This window comes from Vanellus vanellus, assembly GCF_965231255.1.
Source record: "Vanellus vanellus genome assembly, contig: HAP1_SCAFFOLD_36, whole genome shotgun sequence".
NCBI lineage: Eukaryota > Metazoa > Chordata > Aves > Charadriiformes > Charadriidae > Vanellus > Vanellus vanellus.
This window is the reverse complement of record NW_028127470.1, coordinates 1348029-1375772: the sequence shown is the minus strand read 5'-3', so window position 1 is coordinate 1375772 and position 27744 is coordinate 1348029. Positions and strand designations below refer to the sequence as shown.

The window sequence follows — 27744 nt, the reverse complement described above, 5'->3', positions numbered from 1 at the left end:
GCCCAGCGCTGTTTTGCTTGCTGCCGCTTGCTAATAAATACTTCAGTCTTAATTGGCTCCGTCTCCTTGCATCAATTTGTGGGACTAACCCATAACAAACCTGAAATTAATTACAGCTTGTTGGGAGTGTCGAGATGCTCGGGGGTGGGTGGTGGGGGGAGAAGCGGTGCCCTGACCCCCACCTCTTGCTTTTCCCTTCTCCTCCCCAAGACTGCACAGCGCAAGATGAGGGAAATGCTCCAGCAGGTGAAGCAGCAGGAGCAGAAACACGCTCCGGGAGCCCCGGCCCCGCAGCACAGCAAGGGAGGCTCCCGCCATGCTGCCCAGCACCGCCCGATGAATGTAACCCCAGTGCCGGACATCCCACCCTCTCCCCAAACCCTCCTCCCCCACCCCCAGCAGGTCAGGGGAGCAAACCAAAGACCCCCCCAAACACACAGCCCTCCATTCCCCGCGGCGCTGCGAGGATGCACAGCCGAGGGGTACGGGGAGGGCTCTCTCCATCCCACAGCCTCCCGCTTCCTCCTCCCTCGCCTCCCGACGCTCTCCCTTTAGTTGGACTAACGCGGGCAGGTTTGGGTACCTCAGCACCTCACGCTTGTGTCTCCCTTTTAGAGATTTTGTGTGCCTTGGAAACCTGAGAGTTGGAGATCCTTTTTTAATTAATTTTCTAATAAAAAAAGAACCGAGTTGGAAAAGCGATGGGGATAGGCAGCACTCTGGTCATTCTCTCCGAGGCGTTGTGGAGGAAGGCTGCCAGTCTTCCTCCCAGTGTACTTTTCCCCGTTGGCTCCAGACTGCTGCTGGGGCTGAGCTCTGAGCCGCCAGAGCGGTTCTCAGCAGACGGTCACTCGGCGCAGACAATGAGGCCCTGAATAGCCCTTCCTGTGCTCTTGATGGCTCCGGACGGCTCTGCTCCTCTGCTGCTTCTAAGGTGGGGCTGCCCCAGTGCCCTCACTCAGGAGCCTTTTGTCTGTGCGGGTCTCACTTGTGACAGGGGGTGGGGGTGTTGCCAAACTAACTGCTGTGCTGCGATGTGTGAGTGGGTGTTCCCGCCCGTGTCAGTGCCAGAGCTCTTCCGTAGGCTCTTCTGCCAGCGGAGAGCCAGGGGCCGCTCCTTCGGGAGAGAGCTTGTTTAAAAAGAGGAAAAAAAAAAAAGGGGGGGGGGGGGAAGTGGGAAAAGAAAAAAGAGGAAAAAGATAAAAAAAGGGGAAAAAAGTAAAAAAAGACAAAAATTAAAACGGGGGAAAAGGGAGAAACAGAGAAAAAAGGGGGAAAAGGAAAAAAAAGGGAAAAAGAACAAAAGGGGAAAAGAGGAAAAAAGTAAAAAAAGAGAAAAATTAAAACGGGGGAAAAGAGAGAAACAGAGAAAAAAGGGGGGAAAAGAAAAAAAGGGAAAAAGAACAAAGGGGAAAAAGAGAAAAAAGGGGGAAGAAGTGAAAAAAGAGAAAAATAAAAATGGGGGGGAAAGGGGAAACAGAGAAAAATGGGGGAAAAGGCAAAAAAAAAAAATCGGAAAAAAAAGGGGAAAAAGAGAAAAAAGGAGGGGGAAGCGAAAAAAAAAGGGAGAAGAGAAAGGGCAAAAGAAAAAAAAACCCACATATTAAAAAAGAAAGGTAGAAAGGAAAAAAACAAACACACAAACCAAGGAAGGAAAGTGGGAACATCCCCCGGGCAGGAGGAGGGACAGGAGCCGGGGGAGGGGGGAGGTGGGGGGAGGTGGGGGGAGGTGGCGGTGCCAGCGCCGGCCCCGGGGGCTGCGACACCACGTTATTGTCCTCTACTGCAAAGTGTTCTGTGAAAAACAACCAACCAAATCCCACCCAACGACAACATCAAAAAACAAAGAGAAATCTCTCCAGCTCACACGAGCCTGAGCTGCTCTCCGCTGCTCTCTTTCCAGTGTCTCGGGGGGGTCACGGCCGAGCTGAGATTGGGGGTGGTGGTGGTGGGAGTTTGCCCCATGGCTGTGATGGGGGGAGAAGGGGTGGGTGGGGAGTGGGGGATGTGGTGTGGGGTTTTTTTTTGGGGTGGTGGTGGTTTTTTGCCAGGTGTCGCTTTACCCAGTGGCTCGGGGAGGCGTTGGCATCAGGAAGCCTGTGCTAAAGCGGGGTGGGGGCCTCGCCGCAGTTGGTTAGCAAAGCCAAAGTGGTTATTAATGGTTATTAATGGTGCACTAATTACGCCCTTGTAACTGGGAAGCTCAGATGCCCCCTAAGCACCCCCCCGGTGCTTCTCTAGCCAGGCGAGCGCTGGGCGTCCCCCCCGCAGGAGAGGAGCGCACCTCCGGGGTGGGTGGAAGGGCATCACCCAACGGGGAGAGGACCAAGATGGGGCTTGGGTGTCCCTTGGGGTGGCCGGGTGGCGGGGTAGGGCTGCTGGGGGCTGCCACGATGAGGGACACCCCCACACCTTTCTCCATGGCTCCCGGAGCTCTGCTCCCTCCCTCCCTCCCTCCCACCCAGTGCCACCGGAGAGGTGGTGTCCCCCCTCCCGGGGCGGGCAGGGGCTGTGCCACCCCATCTAACACCTCAACACACCAAAGCACCGCACTGGGGGAGGGACTCTGCGCCTGGTAGCCCCGTGCTCCCCAGCACTGTAAGGATGGGGCTGAGCCCCCACCTCGGCCACCCTATGCAAACCAAAGACCCCCCCAAACACCCCCCCCCCCCCATTCCCCGCAGCGCTGCGAGGATGCACAGCCGAGGGGTACAGGGAGGGCTCTCTCCATCCCACAGCCTCCCCCTTCCTCCTCCCTCGCCTCCTGACGCTCTCCCTTTAGTTGGACTAACACAGGCAGAGAGAGAGAGAAAGAGAGGTTTTATTATTCTTTTTTTTTTTAATTTTTTATTTTTTATTTCCTAAAAGCCACCGGTTTTTCATCCCAGGTATGGCCAGAGGAGCTCACCCAGCGTTGAGGGGGGGAGGTTGGGCTGCGGCACACAGCGCAGCGGCTCATCAGTTTTTAGAATTAATGTAACGATAACAAAACTAACAGCGATTTTTAAGTTTTGTAAGGATTTTATTTATTTATTTATTTATTTCATTTCAGAGGGGGTGGGGGCGGGAGGGGGATGTTTGTTTTTTAGCACAAGCCGGCTTTTCTAGAGGTTAAAGAAAGGCCGTGCTCGGCCGTAAACGCTTTGGGGAAAGATCCCGGTTGCAAGGAGAGAAGGTGGGAAAAGAGGGGCAGGGGGGGAAAACAGATTTCCAAGAGGTTGTCAGCCCAGGGCAGGGGGAAAAAAAAACCAAAACACTAGCAAAATTATTATTTTTTTTTTAATTTCAAAAATAAAACACACACAACCCCCAACCCCAAATGACACACACACATCCACACACAAAAACTACCTCAGGTTTTCATACCTCAGCACATTGCGCTTCTGTTTCCCTTTTAGAGATTTTCTATGCCTTGTAAAACTGATAGCTGGAGCATTATTTTTGTTTATTTTCTTAATAAAAAAAAAAAAAAAGAGTTGTAAAACACACTCTTACTGAGTGCGAGGCGGGAGAAGGAAAGCAATCCCACGGGTGCCAGAGCTCTTCCATAGTCTCCTTCCGCTGGCTGAGAGCCAGGGGCTGTTCCTTCGGAGAAAGCTTGAGAGATGTTTGAAAAGAGAAAAAGAAAAAAACCAAAAGAAAAAAATGGGGGGAGAAAAAAAAAGAGGGGAAAGAAGAACAAAGAGAAAAAGGAGATAAAAGGGGGGGAAGAAAAAAGGGGGGAAAAGAAAAAAAGGGAAAATGAAAAAAGGGGAGGGAAGAGAGAAAAAAGGAAAAGGAAACAAAAACCCCAAATATAAAAAAAGAAAGGTAAAAAGGAAAAAAAAAAAACAACCAAACCAAGCAAGGAAAGTGGTGAAAGCCATCGGGCAAGAGGGACGAGAGCCGGGGGTGAGGTGGCGGTGCCAGCGCCGGCCCCGGGGGCTGCGACACCACACTGCAAAGTGTTCTGTGAAAAAAACCAACCAAAACCCACCCAACGACAACATCAAAAAACAAAGAGAAATCTCTCCAGCTCACAAGAGCCTGAGCTGCTCTCCGTTGCTTTCGTTCCAGTGTCTCGGGGGGGTCACGGCCGAGCTGAGATTGGGGTGGTGGTGGTGGGAGTTTGCCCCATGGCTGTGATGGGGGGAAAAGGGGTGGGTGGGGAGTGGGGGATGTGGTGTGGGGTTTTTTTTGGGGTGGTGGTGGTGGTTTTTTTACCAGGTGTCGCTTTACCCCGTAGCTCGGGGAGTGTGACGAAACGGGAAAAAGGGCTTCACTGAGAGGTTCAGATTAACAATTTCTTTGGACTTCGCTCACGGGTCCAATACGTCACTATTGCAAGTTCTGTGTGTACTCAATCGCATGCCCTATACCGTACGGATGTTTCTTAGTCACTTACCCTCTCTCTCTCAGGTGAGGTCGCTCCATCCCGGGGAAGTTACCCTGTACAGCGTCCTGGATGGGGGGGACAGATCTCCTAGGGGCCAGCTGTATCCTTGGAGGATTCCCCATTTGTCTCCCCAGACCCCGCGGTTTATATTTCCTGACTCGGTGAGGGTGCAGGATTATGCCCAAGTGGATTACACTGTCTGGGATATTTCCCTCTGGTGGTGCCATAGCGAAGTCTCTGTTGCCAATTTGTGATGTCCGGCGCTCAACCTCACGGGAAGAGTGGTGGGATGGGACTCGGGGCATTTTGTTTGTTAAGGGCCATTTGGTTTTGGTTGTTCTGTGCCATCTTGAGATAAGCCCGGGCTGAGCTGTTTTGCAGCTCCCCCCAAGTTCTCTCTGCACAGCCAAGGCACGGCGGGGATGGAGCTGAGTGGGATGGCAGCTCCCTGCCTCTCACCTCTTGTGCTCTGAAACCGGCTTGGCTGGCTGCTCCCACACAGTGTGTTACTGGCTTGCCCAGCAGGTAAAGAACACAGATTTGGGAGGACAGTGGGGTGTCCGTAAGGGGTCCTGGGCTGCCCTTATGGGGTCCTGGGGGGGAATCTTGCAGGCCAGAGGGAGTCTGGGGCGGCCCTTCAAGGATCTGGGGGTCCCCTCTGGTGCCTCTGGGGAGGGTTTTGTGGCTGGGGAGGGCCGAGATGGTTTCAAGAGGTGCTTCCTCCCTTTCTCCAGCCCACCCAGCTCCCCCGACACCCCCACCTCCCAGGCTGGTGGGTGCCAGCAGTGCCAGCCTGTCCCAACCCGGGCACTGAGGGGGGCACAGCCCCAGCCGCGGGATGGGAGGAGGAACCACAGCACCAGGGATAGAGACCAACATTTTATTTCTTTAACATTTCCCATGGGGGGCACCCCAGGGTTGCGCGGCTGCACCGCAGCTGGTGCCAGGCGGGACTCCGTCCCCCCCACAGCTCACCTGGCTCCGCTCGTGATGCTTTTGATGGGGCTCAGCGCGGTCTCTTCTGTGCTACGGACCAAGCGGCTCCAGGTAGGCGACTGCTGCACCGCACTGTGCCACAGCGTGGGGTGGGGTGGGGGGCTGCGGCGCGGGGCTGGGAGCTGCTCCCATCTCACCCAGCTCCCGGGGTCCTGCAGAGGGACTGGAAGAAGCCAAAGCAAGGGACGACAGACACGAGAGCCCGCCCAGAGGAGCAGAGCGGTGAGTGGCCCTGGCACCGAGCACCATGCAAACAGCCCACACCCCACGGCAGCCCTGAGCCGGGGCTGTGCCGGGGGCTGCCGGCCGCTCACTCCGTCCCCTCCCTCAGCAGCTTCTTGACTAGCAGATGAAGGATGGGAGCTCAAGTCGATGCAGGAGAAGCAGGGAGTGTGGGGGAGACCCCCAGATCCTGCCCCAGACCCTCAGCCCGTGCCCTGCCCTGCCCTGCCTGTGCTGGGCAGCCCTGCCCGCCTGCTGAGGAGGGGGTGCTGCCCGTGGGCCCCAACAGAGGATACAGGGTGCAGTGGGCTCTCTTCTCTCTCCTCCTCTGCAGGGCAACCGAGGAGGCAGCGAGGAGGGAGCACCGGGCCCCACAGGACCCACTGGGCTCCCTGCCAACCATATACCATCTGAGCAGTAATGCCTCTCTCTACCCCCTGTCCCCCCCAAGCCCCCAGGTCCCCCTGCCCTCCTCTACCGCCTATAGGTCCTATCAGTGGGGACAGCTCCTTCTCGTCCAGGCAACCCCCGGGCTCCTGGGCCCCCCGAGGGCCACCGCAAGAGCCCCTGCAGCCTGTGCTCGCTGGCCAACTCGGAGGACTGCAGCAGCCTGTTGAGGAGCAGCTCCTCTTCCCAGAGCTCCCTCTACCACTTCCTGGAGCCCTGGCCCAGTGCAGCAACAGAGCCAGTGGTGCTCACACACTCGGGACACCCCCGCTCTCCCATGGCTGCTAGTGGGGCAGTGGGGAAACCGGGACCGGTCCTGAGCCAGGAGCCTCCACAGGATCTGCCAGCCGGGACCGAGAAAGAGCGGGTTCCCAGGCAGGGGACGGAACTGAATGTGGAAGCATATGCTGTGGGGCTCTGAGCTGCTGCGTGGTGTCAGGTCTATCCAACGTCAGGCAGTACATTCCCAGGAGATGTCACTGCTATCAACTCTTCCGAGGAAGTCGGACCGTTTCTGTAGTCGTAGCCTGCCTGGAGAAAGAGCCCCACGGAGCCAATAGTCTGCTGAGCAGCAAGGGAGCAGAGTCGCTGACTCTCAACCAAGGACTGAAATACAGCAACCCACTCTATTGCCTTCCCCCTTTGCCCGCTGCCTCCCACAGTTGAGAAGAAACCAACCAGGGAGTTCCAAGTGAGGGGACCCCTCCCCCACTCCCCCAAATCTGCCCAACACCCCAAACCTCCCTCACGACACGGGACTCCTCCCACACACCGCCAACCCTCCCCCTCCCCCAACGCTCCAAAAAGCAGCAGTCCTTAGGGCAGACTGCTTAAGCTGACTCCACAGCTACGGCTCCCCGTCGGCTCTGGGGGAGACAAGGGGGCCCCGGGGCTCTCCGTGGGCTTTAAGGGGGTCCTAGGCTGCCCACGGGCTCCCAGCAATGCCCGTGCCCACCACCCAGCCCCGCTTCAGGGGGCCCAGCGCTGAGACCCCCCGACCCATCTCGGGGGTACCTGGGGGGACTCGGCCGTGGGCTGGAGGCGGGCGAAGGGGGCACGGCCGGGCTGACCTGCCGGGGGGGGGGGGGGACTGAGAGCGGAGCCCAGAGCGGAGCCAAGCGCCCGGCCAGGCCGGCCCCGGGCACCCTGCGCTGCGGCCGGGGCTGCCGCCACATGCGGGGAGCGAGCGGGGGGTGAGAGGACGGCAGCGGGGGACGGGGGGGGTGGCCTGAACCGGCTCTGTTTCCCCCGGGGACCCCCCACTCGGCTCCGCCCCCCCCAAACAGGCCCAGACCGCCCCCCGAGCCCCCCAGGCCGGTCCCGCCACCCCACAAACCCCCCCGAACTGGCCCTGCACACCTCCGCGCCGCCGCCACCCCGCCCGCCCGCTCCCGCCCTCCTCGGCTCCGGTCCCCCCGTCTCCCCCGGTACCGACCGTCGCAGCTCCCGCCCGCCGCCGTACACCGGAAGTGCTCCCCCTCACGTCCGCCCACCCGCGCATGTGCCGAGGCGAAAACCCGGGCCACGCCCCCCTGCGTCGCCGCGGCAAACGCGAGCGAGGGGGCGGGGCCGCGCCGCGCCGAGGAGAACGAGCCCCGCACCACAGCTTCTCTCCGCGTCGGGCAATGCGAGGCCGAAACCATCCCAGCCCTCCCCAAAATGAGCCGGATATCCGCCTGCAGAGCTCCGCCAGCCCCCCCGACGGACATCACGGGGATGGGGGGGAAGAAAACAACCAGAAAGGTACTGAAAATAGCTTGGAGATGGGGCTTAGAGATCCTTCTGAGAGGCAAAACCCGGCCTTTGTTCTCATTTTTGATCACGGGGTTTCGCAGTGCTTCGCGGGCAGTGGTTATCCAGGGCCATCAGCTATCCCGGGAAGCGAAAGTTCCCATCCCATGTGGCAAAAGTCCACTCGCATGAATAACTTAGACAAAACCAGCCCACAAAAGGACAAGAGGCACCTTTGGTCACCTTTTCCTAGAAGCTTCGCTAAACTGTATACTCAGATTGGCCCTGTCCTGCAGTTTCTTTCCCAGAGTTTTGCCCCCAAACCCACGCTTCCGGTCCCGGTCCCCAAGCCCTCCCTCAGGGCCCACCACCTTTCCCCAGCCCGGCCTGTCCTTAAAGCTTTTCTTTTCACACACAGCCCTTTCCACTCACCTCCCTCCGGGGCCTCCTCTCTCACAGACACCTCACAGCCCTGCAAACCTCCCTCTCCCGAAAACCCATTCCCCCCTCACACAACACCTACTCCCCTCACACCCTCGCTCCCACACCCCCCCCCCATCTCTCGCCCCCCCTTTCCCCTCTCCTCCCATTCAAAATGGCGCCGCCCTTCCCTTCCCTTCCCTTCCTCTCTCGCCTTTTCCTGCCACAGCCGCCGCCCCCCGCTCAGGTGACACCGCACACAGCCGCCATGAGGCGCGGCGGGGAGGGCCGGGGCTGTGAGAGGCGATGGCGGTGAGGGAACTCTTGGCTTTTCTCCTCTTCTTTTCATCTCCTCAGGCTTCGGGCAGCCCCGCGTGGGCGGCTGGAGATCCCCCCCTCCCCTTCCAGGAGTGGCCCCGGCCCTGGGGCGGCCCCCGCCTCCCTCCTCCCCACAGGCTCTCCTCAGGGAGAGCCCCCAAATGTGTCCCCCGGGCGGCCCCACAGCCTCCTGTGTGTCCGGGAATGGGGTTTCCTTCAGGGAGTGTCTCCAAACCTATTCCCGGGGTGTCCCCACAGCCTCCTGCGTTGCCGGGAATGGTGTTTCCCTCAGGGAGAGCCCCCAAATCCATCTCTGTCGTTGCCCTACAGCCTCCTGCATGGCTGGGAGCAGTGTTTCCCTCAGGGAGAGCCCCCAAATCCATCCCCAGGGTGGTCCCACAGCCTCCTGTGTGGCCAGGAATGGTGTTTCCCCTATGGATGGAGCCCTCTCCTTCCCCCGACTCCACTCCTGGGCAGCCTTTTCCTCCCTCCCACCTTCTCCCCACAGCCTCTTCCAGGGCTGGGAAAACACTCCTGCCCTTTCTCTTCCTGCGGGTTTTGATAAGAAGAGCCCCCCCCGTCTGCCCAGCCCACACGTGGGGTCTGGGCAGCTCCACGCCTTGTGTTTGAACCGGGAATTGGGATATTCCAGTTTTCTTCTGCGATCAGGCCTGGTTGTGAAAGGGGCAGTTGTAGTGGTTAGGCTTTGGTGGGTGAGTAACAGCAAATCTTATTGAGCTTTTCCTTTTTTTTAGATTTTGTGTAGGGGGCTTGTTGTCCTCACGCCCTCGAGTTCTGCTCCAGGTCAAGCGAAGCCCCATGGAACTGGCCCTAAGGGCGGCGGCGGCCATGGACCAGCGCCCCTTTGGCGTCGAGAACGTGGTTTATTTTGAGGTGAATCTCCCTGTTTTTCTTGAAAAGCGGGGGTCTGGTTTGTAGCGAGGCTTAAAACCCCGGGTTGTGCCTAAACGTGGGTCTGATTTCAACCTCAGGGGCTGCAACTCTGTCCAGCTCTGACTCACAGCCCTGGCAGCACCGTCAGCATGCCGGGCTCGGCGTTCTCTTGTATTTTGAAGGGTTTCTTACGGATCGGCAGCAGCCGGGGATATTTAGCAGCTGTGTATTGGTGGTGGAATCCATGTGGTGAAAAGATCTTTGGGGTAAAGAGGTGAATAGGTGTTGTTTTCTTTTTTTTCACCTGGAGAATGTTTCTTGTTGCCTTGTACCTGTAAAAAGATGTTCAAATTGTTAAGGTGTTCAAATCGTTTCATAAAATTACCCCCTAGACAGGAATATGTTTTGTGGTTGGTTTGTTTTTTTTTTTTTATGAGAGTCCTTTCAGCCTGCTCTCCAGGTGGAAATGGGAAATGCAAAGGCATTACAATGATAGATTTGCTAAATCTGTTGCCAAGGTGTATATTACTGGCTTTCCCTGAAGCGGGGAAAAGACGTCCTGTTTAATTGTTGTTTGCATTTGAAATTCTCTGTGAAATGGATTAAGCAGTGTGGGCTTCTTTTTGTGGGTCTGCCCTTGGAAGGAGAGCGCCTTTAGGAAAAGGCTTTTCTGGAGGGGACAGAGAATTTAATTGCTGATGGCTCTAAAAGCGCGCCCTGTTTGGGTGGCCTGAAAACAAAACCCGTGAAAATCCATGACTGAAAAATGAGACTTTCTCCTAATGATCGGGGCTGCTGTTTCCACTGATTCGGCCATGAATAACAGCTCGTTCCTTACTGGTGGCTGAGGACCCTTGAATTGTTTCCCAAAGCCTAAGGCAGCGGGAAGGGCTGGGGTTGTCAGATCACTGCAAATCAAATAAAAGAGAGCGGTTTGGAGTTGTCTCGTTCCCTCTTTCTTTTCCCAAGAAAGAGGGGTGGAAAATGGTAAAATGTTTTGCGGCAAAGTTCAAAATGGCAAAGGATGTACCGTGTGGGGGGTGGGACGTGGGTTTAGGTGTTGGTGGGGACCCCAGCAATAAACCGTAAGAGGTAGAGCAGCTTTGTGGGACTTTTGGGGCTTGTTTTTGTGTGGATATTCGCTCGTTGCAGACCACGTTCCGGAGCCCTCCAACAGAGGCATTAGAAAAAGAAGTCTTTTGATTAGTACTAATGCTTTGAATTTTCCAGTGTGGGAAAAGCCGCAAAAGTGTGTATTTCTGCCCAGCTGCGGAGAAATGGGTAATACTGAGCCCTACAATAGCTTGGTTGTTTTTTTTCCCCCTGTGTGATGACTGGTGTGGAGGGAGTTTGTACCAAAGAGTCAACTTCTGATTGTGGGCAGCCCCTGTTTTAGGAACTGTTGCACAGATTGCTTATCGATGCAACTGCTGCCATGACTCCCGCACTCCCTGCTGAGTGATAATCCAAAACTGCAGAGCGAGCTGGGTGCCCGTGGAAGGGGAACTGCACTCTCAAGTGGAAATACTTGGGGTCTCTTTGCCTGTGGGAGGGAAAGGGACGTCAAGAGTCAACCTACACGAACTTCTCGCCTCCAGAGGTCTTGCTCTGGAGGTGACGGTTAATTGAGGGGAGTCGTGGAAGCGTGCTTTACTGAGCAACATGCTGCTGCTGGCCCAAGACTAAATGTCTCCAAAGTTTGGGGTTGGTTTAAGTGCTTTTTGGTTATTAGCTGGATGTCACTCTTACAAGCACCTCTTGCCCTGTCTGGAGGGGTTTGCTGCTGCCTCCTGCATTGGGCCGAGGGGACCGGCAGCCCTTAGGACAGGGACTTTCTCAGGCGTGGAGGTTAAACCTGGTGCGTGCTGCTTAAAAACTGCTCTGGGTGTTAGTGCAGTGGTCACGGTGAGTGGTGGCTTAGGGGAGCCTGAGATTCTCATTCCTCTTAAGTGCGGGGGATTTTGGGGAGCCTGGGTGGTACAATCCCCTTCCTGCTCCCAGATTCCTGTCGCGGACCCATCAGCGGGGTGTTAGCAGAGCTGATGCCCGCAGCGGCTGAGGGTCGGCATGATCCCGGCATCGCCGGAGCTCTGGAGCCGAGGAATGGGAGCGTGGCCTGTTTCCATCATGGCTTGTCAGGGAAATAGTGCGGTTTGATATAGCCGGGGTGTGTAAACAGGGATTCCTCTTTGCACATGTGCTTACAGGGTGCACGCAGGTGTGTTACTTGGAGTGTTTCTTAATGCCTGCAAAGCTTTCCGAGATTGGTTAATGAGCGTTGCTTTGCTGTGCAAGTGCAAAGTGTTATTTTCATGGAGAAACCAGCTCGGATGTTCCATTTAGGCATTCTGCCTTTAAAAAAAGAAAAAAATTTTAAAGCTTTCCTTGCAGGCAGAATAACATCTGCTTTTGAGGATTGTTTCTTTCCCTGCAGGGTGGAAAAATCTACAGCCTCGCTAAGGCTGCAGAGGAAGAAAACTTGTCAGTTTCCTAGAGCAAACTGCAGTTTGGAGAGGGGGGGTGGTTTGCCAGAGCGCCTTTTAGCACCTGGTCGGGCACATTTCTTTTCCCTCGGGGCTGAGGTTTAACATCGCCTTTTCATTTGGCTGGGTTTTGGTTGTATGAATTAATGGGTGTTTCAATGGGAACCACAAGACCTAATTTCTCAGTCGCCATCCCAAAAATTGTGCATTCTAAAAAATCAGAATGCGGATGCAAGAACAGAATTTGGACCAGATTCTCCGGCGCCAGGACAGTGCACCGATGCTCCAGGGTGCTTTCCCCGGCAGCGAAGGCCTGGTCTGGCAGGAAGGCGGTGGTGGGGATGGCGAGGTACTGCTGGCTCAGCCGCCCCACGGCCGGGAAGCGATGCTCGTTCTTCTTCCACCAGTGCAGCAGCTGGTGCTGCGCTTGCAGAGGGGCTCCAGGATGTAGTTTTCCAGTTGCTGGTGGATCTCGGGTATGCTCTCCTCGGGTCCTACCCCAAAAGGATGTCATAGATGCTCTGAGATGGGGCGCTGGTGCATGGGTCCTTGCGAGCAGGCAGCTGGCTGCCAGCATCTGCGCCTGTGGCTTTGGAATCCGAGTTTGGCACCCCAGACTGGGTGGCAGATGGGGACTGGTGGTTGCAAACCCACAACAGCGTGTTTCTCACTGGCTGGTGCAGCTCGCTTCTCAGGCTGGGACTGAGAAACTGCATCTCCTTGAAGCGCGGGTCCAAAACAGAGGTGATAACTGCTGGGCTTTCGAGCACTTTCTCGAATGCAGTTCCCTTCCGTTTGGAAGACGGCAGAACACGGAGAATGGCATTACATGCGATCTACTCCTTGGTGTGTTGATTGGACAGGGAATCAGTCAAAAGAGAAAATAAGAAAAATTAATTTGCCTTCTACTTGGATGGCAGAAATCTACGAGAGGCAATAGAAGTCGGATGGTTGAACAAAATCTTGCATGGCTTTGAGTTTGCCCTGAGCTGACGGCTGCAAAGCCTATTGCGAAACCTATTCATTTTTGTGATGGTAGTGATTTTTGTTGGTGTTTTGTTTGGATGTCTTAAGAGTATCGTTATCAAGCAATTATCTCCCCCTAGCCCCGCCGTGCCCGCCAGCAGCAATGGGCCGATGGGGTCCTCAGCTGTCAGGTGGGAGGCAGCGGCACCCGGGCAGGGAGGGGGATGCCCGGTACCCCCGGGCGGGCCGTGCCGCCGGTGTGGCTGGAGGATGCTCCATGGCTGCTCACTGCGGCATTTCCCATGGCAGGGAGGAAACACAGGGGGAGCAGGGGGTGGGGGCAAATGGGGGAGGCAAAGCATCTGCACGGGGGGGAGGGAGGGGGCTGTGAGGGCCATGGAAAGGGGAGTGAAGGGCATCTGCAAGGTTGGAGGGGGTAAGGAGGGTGGTAGGTGTCTAAAATGGGGTGCTGGGGGTGTGCAAGGAGGGGGGGCAGCAGGCCGCTGAAGGGGGGTGTAAGGCATCTGCAAGGCGGAGGGGTGGGGGCTCAAAGGGGGAGGTGAGGGGTACCCAAGGTGGGTGTGGGAGGGAGGCACCTGGGTGATGCCTGTTGGGGGTCTCCCCACCAGACCCCCCCTCCTTGTCCCCTCCTCCGCATCTCGATGTGACCCCCTGGTGATGCTGTGGCCCTTCAGAGCAGGGGGACAAAGGCCACTGTCCCCACAGAGCCCCATGCCACCCGGTCACCTCAGCTATTGTCCCACCGGGCGCTTGTGCGGATGCGCCTGGTGTTGGGGTGCAGGCAGGAGGTGGCTGGGTGGTCCCCCCATCTTTCTGCATTTCCTTAGCCTGGGGGAGGGCCTGTCCGCCCCCCCGCTGCACCCATGGGACCCGGCTGCAGGAGCTGCTCTCGGGGGCAAACGAGAGGTGGGGAATTAATTAATCTGCTCTGAAATTACAGCTCACGGCAAAGACGGAGAGGAATTTGCGTCTCCGCCAGCAAGGGATGACGGTCAAGTCCTGGTGATGCTCAGCTGTGACCTGCGTGTCCCCCCCCCTCACAGCCCCACTTTGGGGCTCTGGAGATGTGTCCTCTCCCGGGTCCAGTCCCCGTCACAGCCCAAATCCTGGCTCAGGAGCCAGAGGGGTCCCCGCAGGGACGGTGCTGACCCCCACGATAGCAAAGGAGGGAGCCACAGGACCGGTGGCGTCGTCTGGGTAGGATGGAGATGGAGAGGGGCAAGGAGGGGGGTCTCCTGCTCCGCCACCAGAGCAGCTCCCCCAGTTTGGCCCCTCATCCCCTTATAACACTGGGATCAGTGTTATTAATTACACTTTGCGCGAGATTAATTACATTAATCCTCCCTCCTGCTGCTGGTGGCCAGTCCAGCTTGCGTGTGACAGGACGAGGGGGCTGAGGTGGGAAGTTTGCGTGCTCGTGCGATGCTTTTGGCCTCCCCCGGCACCGGGAGGACTCAAAGCCGGACGTGAACCTCTGCTTTGTACTTTTCCTCATCCTCAATTACACCAACGCTTCCCCAGGGAAAGATTTTTCTTTCTAACTGGAGGAGTTGCACTGAGACAGGTAAACTGAGGCAGGACAGTCAAAAATCCCTCTCTCTCCTGCTGGGACAAAAAAAACGCTGCAGCAAAATAATAATTTGGAGAAGTTTTCTTGAGATGGAACAACACTCTCTGCTCCGAAACTCAAAAGTGAGCTCGCCATCCCCTTTCCCAGCCCAGTTTCGATGCTTTGATGTTTTCCAGGCACCTGGCAGCGGCGGCAAAGGACAAAGTACTTGGGGGCCAGAAAAAGCTCATTCCCAGATGGGAACGTTTGTTCCTTTTGCTCGTTAAATTGGCTGGCGAGTGGGAGGTGTGAGCTTCCCCGAGCGTCGCTGCTGCGCGGCGGCAGGTGATGCCATTGGGTCGAAGCAGGAATTTGGGGGATAAAAAGCAGATTTCCGGTATTTTGCTCTTCTCTAAAGAGAAGGGTTTCCTGGAGGCCCTTTGAAAGCTGCAGTTGTGACTCGAGTGTGAGACGTGGTTGGTTTTTTATTTCTTTGAGCGCGGTGATCCCAGTGATGCTTCCCCAGCCCCGGGGGCAAGGGGAGAAGAGAACCCCTGTAGTTCTCCTTCAGCTTTTAAGGCACAGATGCTCTTTGTGCAGCGCTGGCAGTGGTATTTCAGCCAAGGAGGGCATTAGCTGTCAGCCCTTGGCTTTTTTTTTTTGAGGAGAAAAATGCAGTTTTGTGTGGAAAGCGGGCTTGCAGCAAGAGAAGCCTGAGCCTGGTTGGGCTGAAGACGAAGCTTCACCCTTGTAGGTTCTGAGGGCCTTTGGAGGTTGGTGGTGGCCATGTCCTGTGGCCAAGTGCCATCTAGTGAGTCCTGCAGGTATCACGTTTGGAGAATGAAACTGGCTGTGCTCAAAAGTGTGGGGTTGGGTCTCCCCACCCCACCCCACCCCCAGTTTGGAAATCCCTATTTTAATTTTTCGAAAGGAACCACAAGAATGAAGCAGGAGGCTTGGTTTTGGTTTGAAACACTCAACTGTCTCCCCTTTTAGTAAATCCTTCCAGACTCACGGTGTATACAATACAGGTGACATTACAGGTGGTTTTATTTGGGCAGGGGAAAAAAAACCTCCTCCAAGTCCGTGTTTTTAGGGCTGTGCCTGAAGGGGGAGACATGCAGAGGTGTGATGCTCGTTGGCTCGCGTGGCCGCGGGGATGGGTGATGACTGGGAGGACGTAAGGGAGCTCTCCTCACCTGGCCCCAACTTGTACCTTCTTCTTCTCGCTAAACAGAGACACGACGAGGAGGCGGTGATGGACCAGGGAAGAACGAGCACCGTTGCCAATATTCACTATGAGAAGGAGGAGCTGGAAGGTGAGTCGGGAGAGGTGGCACCAGCCCCACGCGTTTTCCCGTTGCGCAAAGTCCCTGCTGCGTCCTGTGCTCAGTGTACGCATCACCTGCAGCGAAACGTGGCGTGCTTCTAAATAAACAAGCACAGTTATTTTCACATTTTTTTTAATGTTGTGGCTTTTAGACAGAGGGGAAAAAGCCCCCGCGGCATCTGTGGTGTGAGTGTTGGCCACGGAGCTGGGCAGTTCCCAGCTTGTTTTCTCAGAGGCTGCTCTTGGCTTGGAGAGGTCAGGAGAATAATTTGATGGCTGCAGACACAGGGCTGTGATTTTCTTTTTTTTTGTTCCAGACTTCATTATCACGGGACTAATTGGATCTCCTCTTGTCGCCTTGTGCCGACAAAGATTTTAAAAATAATTACCTTCTGTGGCTGCTTAATGAGCAGGTCTGAGTGTTGTCCAGCCGAAGCTGGAATTTGAGACGAGGGTTGATACTTTCAGGGCACTTTTAGGTGACCCGGAGCCATCGCTTGTTGTTGCTCTGTTGTTGCAAAGTTAGAGTAAAACAGGCTTGGAAAAAGGGACGGGTCTCTGACATTCAGGAATGCAGTGAAACTAAAATGAAGAGAAGTTGGTGTTTCCTCCTGGGATGGCTGTGCTGGTTTAATCATGGCAGCGGCGTCAACCGTCTCCGCAATATCGAGAGTGATGAGAACGCTGCTTTTTTTGCAGGCCACCACACCCTGTCCGTGGGCATGCGGATGCCGCTGGTGAGGCAAAGCCACCGGCACCACCGACCCCACCGCCAGAAGCATCGGAAGAAGGAACGGGAGGACTGTGCCCCGATGGAGCAGGGCTACCACTGTAAGTCCCGCCGCAGCATTCCTGAGCCTCCTCGGGGCTGCGTGGGTGCCGGGGTCCTCTGCAAGCAGGTCCGTGTGGCTGATTGGTGTGGTTTGCTGTTCTTCTGAGGGAAAGTGGCATTATTTGGGAGGCAGTTGAAGGCATAATGGATTGAGGCTGGTCTTCCTTAGAGGGATCCTGCCTTTAAAAATGGAAACATGGGGAAGGAAAGTGGCCCATCCTTATGCAGAGGTGGAACAGATGGTTCTCCTTCTCCATGGCTCTGTGCAAGCCTGGCCAGACCCGTGGGAGAGGGGCCAGCCCAATATTTAGGGCTGAACTGTTGCCAATCGATGGCCACGTAGGGCTTGCTCCAGCGTTCGCTGCCGTCTTCCACGTCCTCCTCAAACTTCAGCCACCTGCGGACATCGGGCACGATCGGCCCCGTTGCAAGAAAACAGCAGCTCTGTGGAAAGGGACCTGGGAGTCCTGGTGGACAACAGGATGACCATGAGCCAGCAATGTGCCCTGGTGGCCAAGAGGGCCAATGGCATCCTGGGGTGCATCAAAAAGAGTGTGGCCAGCAGGTGGAGGGAGGTCATCCTCCCCCTCTACTCTGCCCTGGTGAGGCCGCATCTGGAGTACTGCGTCCAGTTCTGGGCTCCCCAGTTCAAGAAAGACAGGGATCTGCTGGAGAGGGTCCAGCAAAGGGCTACGAAGATGATTAGGGGATTAGAACATCTTTCATATGAGGAAAGGCTGAGGAACTTGGGTCTCTTTAGTGTAGAGAAAAGAAGAATGAGGGGGAATCTTATTAATGCTTTCAAATACTTAAAGGGAGGATGCCAGAGGGATGGGAGGAGTCTTTTTTCAGTGGTGCTCATTGATAGGACGAGGGGTAATGGGCACAAGCTTGAACATAGGAAGTTCTATCTTAACATGAGGAGGAACTTCTTCACTTTGAGGGTAGTGGAGCACTGGAACAGGCTGCCCAGAGAGGTTGTGGAGTCTCCCACTCTGGAGATGTTCAAAACCCGCCTGGACGCTGTCCTGTGCAACCTGTTGTAGGTGACCCTGCTCTGGCAGGGGGTTGGACTAGATGATCTCCAGAGGTCCCTTCCAACCCTGACTATTCTGTGATTCTGTGTTTTTTTTGTATGCCTCAGTTTCTCCTGGGGCTAAAATGGGAGAAGGAGACTTCTTTTTAGCAATGGAAGTTACTCTGTGCTTGCGATTGTCCTTCCTCAGCCAAGAAAACTTAACGTGGTCTTCCACGAAAATGGCTTAATTTTTTTTCCTTCCTCCAGGCTCTTTGGAGGTTTGATCCGGGATGTGAAGCGAAAAGCCCCCTGGTTCTGGAGGGACTTTCGGGATGGTCTGAGCCTGCAGTGTCTGGCGTCCTTCCTCTTTCTCTACTGTGCCTGCATGTCCCCCGTCATCAATCACCTTTGGGGGACTGCTGGGGGAGGCGACCAACAGCCACATAGTGAGCACCTCTCTCTGTTGGGTGGCACGAGGGAGGACAACACTCATGCAAAAGTCCTTGCTGCAGTGAATTTGCACTTGTGGTTTTCCCTCTAATGATTTAATTACTCGCTGCTGCCTCTCTTCCCTGGACAGAGTGCCATGGAGTCGCTGCTGGGCGCATCCGTGACCGGCGTGGTGTATTTCCTCTTTGCTGGCCAACCTCTCGCCATCCTCGGCAGCACCGGCCCCGTCCTCGTGTTCGAGAAGATCCTCTACAAATTCTGCAAGTAAGGCTGGCTGCTGCGGCCAGGTGCTGCGAGCGCCTTCAGAAGAAGGCAGGGATGGAGAAAAGATGTTTTTCTTAGTGGTAGTTGGTAGATTTAAGTTGTCTTCTGTGTCACAGACATCACGCGCTGCTGCTTTAGTATGTGACGGTGCAGGAGCCCTCGGTCTCTGAAGGATGGATGGGTGGTTCAGGGTTTTTAGAGTTAAAGTGAAAGAGCAGGAGGAGGAGAAACCACAAGGATATGGATGCCCGAGATGGGCTGCACAGGGAAGATGAGACAAATGACTCTGGTTTGGGAATGAGGGAAGATTTGCTTTCCTCTCAGTACAAACTCGGGCACTTTTTTGCATGTTTTTTGCTGGAAGTGGAAATATATTTTACCCACATATCCAAACAGTTTTCTGGTCAAATGTTTTGATGATTTTTGAAAAAGCAGGAGCTTTTCAGGCAAAATGGATATTTTCCATGACAGTCTTTTTGTTGTGGCAACTGTGATGGGAGATTAACCTCTCTTATTGCAATTAAATTTATTATGAAGCCCCAACTTGCTGGCAGCGGGTAACTGGGTGCAAACCCAGCCGCTTTCGCTGTTAGGGCATCGGGGTGATGTGGGAGAACACCACCTTCCACAACAGGGACCTGACCTCAATTAGCCTCCGAGGCATTAACACAAGGTAATTGTTAAAGAATGATAATTAAATAATTGGCCTCTCCTCCTGCGGGCCCACACCCTGCGCCGCAGCCCCAAGGCTGTCTGTCGTAGGACGTGGAAACTGCATTTACCATCCGCAGCCTTGACACGCTCCTGAATTGCTGCCGACTTTCCCCGAAGGAAGGCACGGCTCGGAGCCTCTTGCTGCCCTTTCCACCCTGCGTTTTCTTTTGCTTTCCCAGGGACTACGCACTCTTCTACCTCTCTCTACGGGCGTGCATTGGGCTGTGGACCGCCTTCTTCTGCATGGTGCTGGTGGCCACTGACGCTAGCTCTTTGGTGTGCTACATCACCCGCTTCACCGAAGAAGCCTTCGCCTCCCTCATCTGCATCATCTTCATCTATGAGGCTCTGGAGAAGCTGAGTCACCTGCGAGAGGCCTACCCTGTGCACACGCACAGCAAGCTGGACTTCCTCACCATCTCCTAGTGGGTTTCTTCCTCCTAAAGTGCTGCTGCCCCTTGGCAGGAGCTCAGGGCTGCACCTCCATCGCCTTCCCCTCACCTCTGTCTTGGCTTCTCTCCTCCCAGCTGTAAGGGTGAGGCACCGACCCATCCCAGCAACGAAACCCTGCAGTTCTGGGAGAGCAACAAGATCAATGTGTCTGGCATCACCTGGGAGAACCTCACGGTGACTGTAAGTGCCCCGAGTCACTGCTTCCTCGTGCCGCGGCCGTGGCGTCCAGGGGCACTGGCCTGGTGCAAAGCTCAGAGCCCTTCAGGTGATGATGGGCTTCCAACTGTGCCAGTGCTGCTCTGAAAAGTCGTTATTTCAGTCTAAGGTGTGGGTTTAACCCCCTTGGGCCTGGGAAGGAGAGTCCACCTCATCCCTGACATGGTGGGCAATAACTGTTATCCTCAGGACAGCGGTTCTGTCTGGGAGCAAGGTTCAGTGGGTGCTTTGGTTATTGGAGAAGTTGGAGGACTTCAGTTCATGCTTGAAGGCCATAATTAGCTTCCTTAATTGGTTCCTAGTAACTCCAGGCCTTGCTTTCTTACTCAGCGCTGTCTGAAGGTAGGTGCATAAACTTGCATGTCTGAGCAGCTCCTTGGGCCATTGTTGCTGGAAGCAGAGCTCAGGCACAGGGTGGGACGCTCTTATGGACATCTTCACCCCCCTTGGCTGTGTCCTGTGAGCCCGCCCCCTGTGAGCCCGCCCCTGGGAAGGGACAATTTGTCTCTTCTCCTTTCCTGTCACTGTTGTCTTAGCCCTCCTTCCCCGTTGCCTCTTTCACTCTCCCCAAGAGTTTCCAGTGTTTCCTTCCCCTCTGGTGTCTTCTTCAGCCACGGTTACCTGCCGTTCAAGCGGAGGATGTGCCATAGGTCTGTGGTACGGTGTCCCATCACATCTCCTGTCTCCGCTGTCGTGGAGAGTTTCATGGACCTGCCTGTAGACACGATGGCCCCTACACACCTGAAGTCCTCTTCAGGCTGAGAGATCTGGGGCTGTTCAGTCTGGAGAAAAAATGGCTCAGGGAGACCTTATTAAGGTGTCTCAATGCCTGATGGGAGGGAATGAAGGCAAGGGAGCCAACTGTACCTCAGGAGTTCCCAGTGAGTAGACTCGGAAGGTTGTCAAACTCTGGAACCACTGGAACACTGCAACCGCCCAAAGAGGTTGTTAACTCTCCACCAATGGAGATCTTCCAAAGCCTCAGGAGTTCCCAGTGAGCTTTGAATTTTGAGGGTGAACAAACACTGGAACAGGTGTCTCAGAGAGGTGGTGGAGTCTCTAATAACGGAGTTATTCAAAACCCACCGAGAGAAGGTCCTGAGCAACCTGCTGTAGCTGACCCTGCCTCAGCTGGGGCTTGGACTACACGGTCTCCAGAGGTGCCTTCCAACCTCACCCATTCTGTGAGTGTAGAGGACAAAAGTAAGACAGAAAGAAATGAGAACAGATCCCCTTGGCCACAAACACCTTGGTCTCCTGTGGAGAGGACCTGTGATGAAGAGAGGAAACTTATAATGAGGAAGGAGTAGCAGAGATGGAGTGTTATGCACTGACTGTAATCCTCCATTTCCCATCCCTCGTGTGCCTCTCCAGGCGGGAGTGAGAAGAAGAAATGCAAATGCAAATGAAGGAGTAATTTGAGCCTAGGGAAAAAAAAAAAAAAAGTGGGGTGGGGGAATGGTCTAAAATATTTAGTCATAGTTTCTGACTATCCAAGTCTACTTGACTTGGCAATGAACTGATAATTTGTAAGTGATTTCCCTGTCTTTGTTTTGACCCATGATCATCTTTCCCCTCGTATCATCTTGAGGAGGGGGAGCGAGTGAGCAGCTTGGTTGTTGTCTGGCTGCTGGTCAAGGTTAACCCACCTTTCATAAACCCGCTTTCATTCACAACCAGACTGGAGAGCACTTTGTAACGTGTGTGGTGGGGATGGAAGAAGCAGATACTGGGCTGATTGTTCTTGAATTCTGAGAGAACTAGACGAGGTAATCTGCTGACCTCTTCGGTCTCTAGCTTGCAGGCTGTAATTCTTACTTACACGAGGAGATGAATAAAAGTGTGCAGTTTCCGTTAGGTGTGACTGTGCACTGCTGTGGAAAAACTGCTTCCACAGACTAACAGCATGACTGCAGTTTTTGGAGATGTCTGCCTGCACAGCTAATTTTCCTGAACATTTCCTTTGTCTTTGGGCTTTTCACCATAGCCTAAGATAACATTTGGAGCTTGAGAGTTGGTTTTGGAGATGGTCTGCAACCTTAGCTTTGAGTGTCCGTGTTTATGCTACTTTATGTGCCTTTTAGATGGCTTTATCTGTTGCATGATCTTGGAGTTGAGCGGCACTTTTTCCCTCTTTGAGCAGTTATTTCAACACGCTCAGTTTTTGAAAGATGAGTTTTAGTGAACACCAGGTTTTTTACAGTGCTGTTTAAGCTGTTGCTGGAATTAGCGCTCAGCATGAGCAACTTGTAATTGGAGTCAGACAGAAAAATTGAAACACTGGGGCCTTTTGTCTTTAAGATGGCTGTGACTGGTGGTGGTGGCTGCGTTTCATTTGTTGCTCCAAGAGCAATGGCTATGTGGCTGGTCAGAGTCTAGCTTAGACCTCAGTCATTACAGTATTATGTCAACTCTTGCTTTAAGAAACAGTTCATAGCTGTTTCAAGAGATGCCGGTGTGAACAGGGTTAAATTTGACAGGGTGGACATGTTCTGTATTGCATTTACATCTCCGAACTGGAGTGCGGGGAGCTTGAGGTGTGCAGACAACTTCAGGGATTAGCAAAATGGTTGATTGCAGTATGGAGGCTATGTGATGTGTACACAGACATTGCTACAGGTTCACTCACTGTAAACCTGGTGAAACTGTTTGTTTTCATCTGCTGGCTTTCACTGGCATGGACAAATGTAAAAGGTGGAAGATAAACAGAATATAAAAAATACCCACTGATAAGTCAGACGCTGCTGTGGGATAATTGAGTGTTTTGGTGGTTTGTTGAGCACCTCCGTTTTTGGAAGGACACCTGCATTCTCTCTGCTCTCTTTTTTTTTCTTCCAGATTTTGATGTGTCCAGAACATGAAATGGAGAGGGTAAACATGTACTGTGAAATCTGCAGAAGGCCTGTTTGTCGTCTATGTAAACCGGGTGGATGTCATGCAAACCACAGAGTAACAACCATAAGCACTGCCTACAAAACCTTTAAGGTAAAAGTAAATATTGTTGGACCTGGCCTTAAGAAGGGGGAAGAGCACTGAGCCTCGGGTTTAAGGGCAAACTTCCCCTGGCAGGATGCCAGGACGTGTGTTTGGAGGACACTGAACGAGTCATGAGGCATGCTGCTGTGCAACATCTGTTAATGTATATATTAGTGTGACATAGTGTGCGGCTAAGAAACTAAACTATATTTTCTATGAGGCTTCAAACAGAACCCCTTAAAAGCGCTTCCACCTTATGTTAGCCAACTGTGCATCAGTACTGACCAATGCAGAAGGTTTAAGAAGTTAATGGTTTACAATCTGGCTTTTTTAAGGCAAGTGTCCTTGTGGCTTGGGTTAGCTTATACTTCAGAAGCACTCCTGAAGAATCTGCATCGGCAGTTATCTGCTGGGACGCTGTATGTTTTTGAAGTTGCAGAGCTGTTGATTCCCTAAGCACCATACAACAGGGCAGACTTGCAAACACTGCTTTGTTATTAAAGAATGATTGCTGCTGCCTCCTCTTCTTCCTTTGCTTCCTCTCTTGCTCACAGGAGAGAAAAAAAAAAAAAAAAGCCCATCCCAGCCTGCCTTCTGCTCTTTGGCCTCCTCGCCTGTTTGCAAGGCTTTTCCTGTACAGCTGTTAACTCTTGCAACTAAGGAAGTGCAGAGACACTCCTAAGTTCAAGTTTCCAACCACTCATTTTTCTAGCAAACCTTACTACAGATGAGTTAATAACCTATGAGGCTTTTCTATTAGTTCTGGTAATGTCTTGAAGACTCGTGTTCCTAGCCTAAGAGAGAAGGTGACTGCTGTGGCTGGGGAAGGATGAGCCAGCTGAGGCTGTCACCTCTTCTCCTCAGAGGCTGTGCCACCAGTCCTGCACATGGCAGTGGCCTGATGTCCCGGGCCAGTCATGGCGGGTCACTGAGCAGTTCTCCGCAGGGTTGCTGCTCATAACTGATGGCAGGCTCTTGTCCTCGTAACTACAGAAACTGAGTGCTGGCTGGGTGGCCCACCTGTGCTTGTTGTCAGTTTGGGTGGGATGCCCTTGTTCTGCCTGCCAGTTTGCTGTTTTCTTTTAACAGGAGAAGCTTTCAAAAGATATCGAGTACCTCATCAGTAAGGAGAGCCAGGTGAAAGCTCGCATCACGCAGCTGGATCTGCTGCTGAAAGAAACAGAGGTGAGAGTGGCTTGTGGGTTGTCTGGGGATGGACCTTGCAAGGACACAGCAGGGACTCCAAATGGAACAGTGAAGTGTTCCAGATCCTTTGGTTTTTTTTTTTGTTAGCCAGCAAAACCATTTCTGAACAGTTTGTGTTGGTTCTGAGTCACAGACGGTAAGACCTAATCCTGACAGTGTGGGAAATTTGGGCAACCTACAGAGGGAAGTTAAGTTTTGGGTGCTGCTGTGAATTTAATTGACATAAAGCTTATTTGATACCTTACCCAAAGAGAGGTGGGTTAGACTTACAGCTCTTGCATATGAGTGGTGCTGCACAATTTATGCTGTCTGTTTACCTTGAGGATGTTGCAGTGAAGTCAGAATTAAGGGCAAAATCTCCCTGCAGAAGAGTCAGAGCTGGGAGCTCACATACGAGCTGAAAAACGCAATGGCAAAAATTGGCAGGAGCTCCTGGCCCTGCCTGTATCTTGCTGCAGATGGCCTTTGTGCTTCATAGTTCCTTTTATCCAGGGCACTCATCAGAGGTGGCACTACAGGGCATAGGGGAGAAACTGGGCTGGACTCCCAGTTCAGGGTGACTGGGGAAGGTGGAAGAGCACCTAGGTCTTGGGCATGAAGACTTCAGACGCTGACTTGCTTTTACAGTGCTTTTCCATGAACTATTTAGACAAACGCTGTGCGTAACTCAATACATAATCGGAGGAATAATTTCCTGCTCTTTCCTCTCTGTGTTAACGTAGGAGACGCTTACTAGCTTGGGTGCAGTGCTGATTGCATTTTCAGTGTTGAAGAGCATAACAAAGCTCATTAGTCTTGTCAGTCAAACAGATGACTAGTTTGCTCTGATCTCTTGAACAACCCTAAGTACATTTCTGTACACAGCCACAGTGCTGTGGGATCCGTCTAAAATGTCTTTTGTTCCCTCCTAGTGCAACAGTGAAAGAGCTAAAGAAGAAGCATCTCAGAGTTTTGAGAAATTATCTCATGTCCTGGAAGAGAAGAAATCCGCAGCTCTTAGGGCAATTGAAGCTTCTAAGAATTTAAGGCTGGAAAAATTGCAAACACAAGCAGAAGAATCTCAAGGGCTCCTGCAAAATAATGGCCTTGTAGGACTTGCTCAAGAACTGCTTAAAGAAACCGATCCATCTTGTTTTGTTCAAACAGCAAAACAACTTCATGTCAGGTATCTTATTAATTATCTTCCGTTTGAGGTACAGGTACTGTTCCAGGGATGTCTGGTCAGTCATATTCTTTGGACACCTGCTAGGAAAGTACTGAATGCAAGTACTTTGTGTTGCAGAGCCTCAGAGGCGGTCCCGGTACCATTCAGTAGAAATTCCTATATTACAGTGTGCGTTAAAAAACAGCCCAGAGGAGGGGCTCTGTCCTGCGCCAACGCCTAGCCTTCTTCAGTAGGACTGCAGTGGAAGGGTAACCCATTCAGCTCACTGATACAGTCCTTTGCTCAGAGATTGCATCGGGTATTTGCAAGTTAATCTAACAGGTCTCTTCTGGCTTTAAACTCTTTGATCTGAATAGTTGTGCTCCATTAGCGCTTCACACCTATTTTGTTCTTTGAATGTAATGCCCCAAATTGTTAAAATGCTCTGCCAACCAAAAGATTCCCTGTTAGTTATCTTTACACTGATGTACAAAAGGCCTTTAAATTTTGCATTTTAATTCTGTCTAGAGAGACAAGTTTCTGGGACACGTGAGTAAGTACCTGAAAAGAGAACTTTTTTTAAAGCAAAACCTAGCGGTTTTGCTTTAAGGAATGCACCCATGTGAATTCCTTTTTCCCTCTTCTGCCATCCCTCTGCTTCTGTGCTTTCAGAATCCAAAAAGCTACTGAATCTCTGAAGAGCTTCAAGCCAGCAGCTGAAACTACTTTCGAGGACTTTGTGATGGACATAGCCAAGCAAGAAGAGATCCTTGGTGACTTGTCCTTCCATTCCAATGGTAAATTATGAGAGCATCATGTCTTTCTTGAGTTATAGCTTTAAGGGCTTCTCTGGAAAGAGGCAAAACTTGTGCAGGGCTGCAGTTGCAGAACTCAATCTTGTGACTTGCATTGTCCCTTCTGCCTCTGTGATTCACAAGGCGTTACCTGGCAGCAATGCTAGCTTCAGCTTTGATAAAGAAGCTAAGATGCCATGGCATTCAGAACCAGTTTACATTGGCTTCCAAAATATTGTAGTTAAGTAATACTAGGTCTTCCTAGCAGCTTTTTGTCGTGATTGCATGACAGAAAAGAATAGGGTTTTATATGGTTTTTTAGTTGCCAGCAAAAATAAATAATACAACTTTCAAAGTAAAACCAGAAAGGATTTAAGTGCATGAACAGACCCGTCCTCATCTGCACTCTTTGACTGAGTCAGATTCCCCCCCCCCACTGTCCCCCCAGTGCTGTAGCCACTCAACAAAGGGCTTCTGTGTTTAATTCTAAAACAACATGTATCTACATTTGAGGTTTTTTTCTCCTGAATCTCTGTCATTCCAGGTCTAGAAATACCAGAAATCAATGAAGAGCAGAGCAAAATGTACAACAAAGCTCTGATCAGTTGGGAATGCCCTGGGAAGACAGACTCAGCTGATATCTATGTTCTTGAGTATCATAAGCTTAATAGAGAAGAGGAGAGTACAACGTGGCAGGAGATCGAAGTTTGCAGCAAGAGCAAAGTAATATCTGATCTCGATGACGACAGCAGCTATGCCTTCAGAGTTCGAGGATATAAAGGATCCATCTCTAGCCCTTGGAGCCGAGAAGTTATCTTGCGTACGCCTCCAGCCCCAGGTATTGGGTTTTCTTATGTCCACGAGCTGCTGGTGGTGTTAAGAGCTGTAGGTGGTTTCCAGTAGCTCCCAGACTTCTACTACACTGTTACCGGTTGTATAAATGTTTAAAAGCACTGTTAACAAACAGGTTAAGTAGGTAGCATACTGAGACTGTGTTAGCTTGCGTAATGTTCCTGGTAGCCTTTAAAAGCGAGGAATTCTAGTGCCAGCATGACTTAAAATATAGTTTATAAGCACAGAAATACTTAACTAAGAGAAAATTTTTTGGGATGCTGTTTTTCAGTTCTCAGTTTTCTTTTTGATGACAAATGCGGGTACAACAGTGAACATCTCCTGCTGAACCCAGGAAGAACCTCTGTGGAAAGTAGGGCTGGATTTCCTCTACTGCTGGGGTCTGAGCGCATGCAGGTCGGATGCTACGCAACCCTGGATTACATCATTGGCGACACCGGGATTGCCAAAGGGAAGCGCTTCTGGGCTTTTCACGTGGAAGCCTATTCCTACCTGGTGAAAGTGGGAGTTGTTTCTAGCAACAAGATACAGAAGTTGTTCCATAATACCCATGATGTGACCAGCCCAAGGTAAACTGCAGACTCTTGCTTAATACATGTTTTGTATAAGGAGATGGCTTTTTAAAAAATAAATTAAGAGCGAGCCTGGTCTCAATTAGTATACAAGATGAACCTAAGCAGTGGGAAGTGGCTTGAAGGATATAGTGTAAGCAGGTTGTCCTGTTCATCCTCTACTATTAGTAGGAAGATGTTCTAATTGTCCAGAGTCCTATTTTCTTTCTTTCTGGGAAAGAAATCGGGTTTCTACAGATATCAAGATATGTCAGTTAAAGCAAGAAGGTTAAAAAAGAGAAAAAAAAGCATCATTTGCAAGATTGAAGCAATGCTTAGTTGTCAATAGTAAGATTCTGCCTTAATTCCCTTAGCATACTAGGTTTGGCAGCCACTCAGAGGTACAGTGTTCACTGTGCATATCTGTGTGTCTTTGCTGTAGCTTGCGTCATGGTGGATTCCAAGTCACTGGCTCATCCCAGGCTATAGATTTGCATATGACACTGGAGTGCTACTGAGCAC

At 52.6% G+C, this 27744-nt stretch overlaps 1 protein-coding gene across 1 annotated transcript; it reads left to right on the top strand.

Annotated features, from left to right (window-relative positions):
- Positions 1–336: 336 nt before the first annotated feature.
- Positions 337–27244, top strand: LOC309685243 (E3 ubiquitin-protein ligase TRIM36-like; the record flags this gene model as incomplete). Its single annotated transcript, XM_082501047.1, has 7 exons — positions 337–342; positions 22538–22684; positions 23765–23860; positions 24793–25046; positions 25698–25822; positions 26364–26657; positions 26943–27244. The coding sequence occupies 7 exons, from the start codon at positions 337–339 to the stop codon at positions 27242–27244; spliced, it is 1224 nt and encodes a 407-aa protein (XP_082357173.1).
- Between the last annotated feature and the right edge of the window lie 500 nt (positions 27245–27744).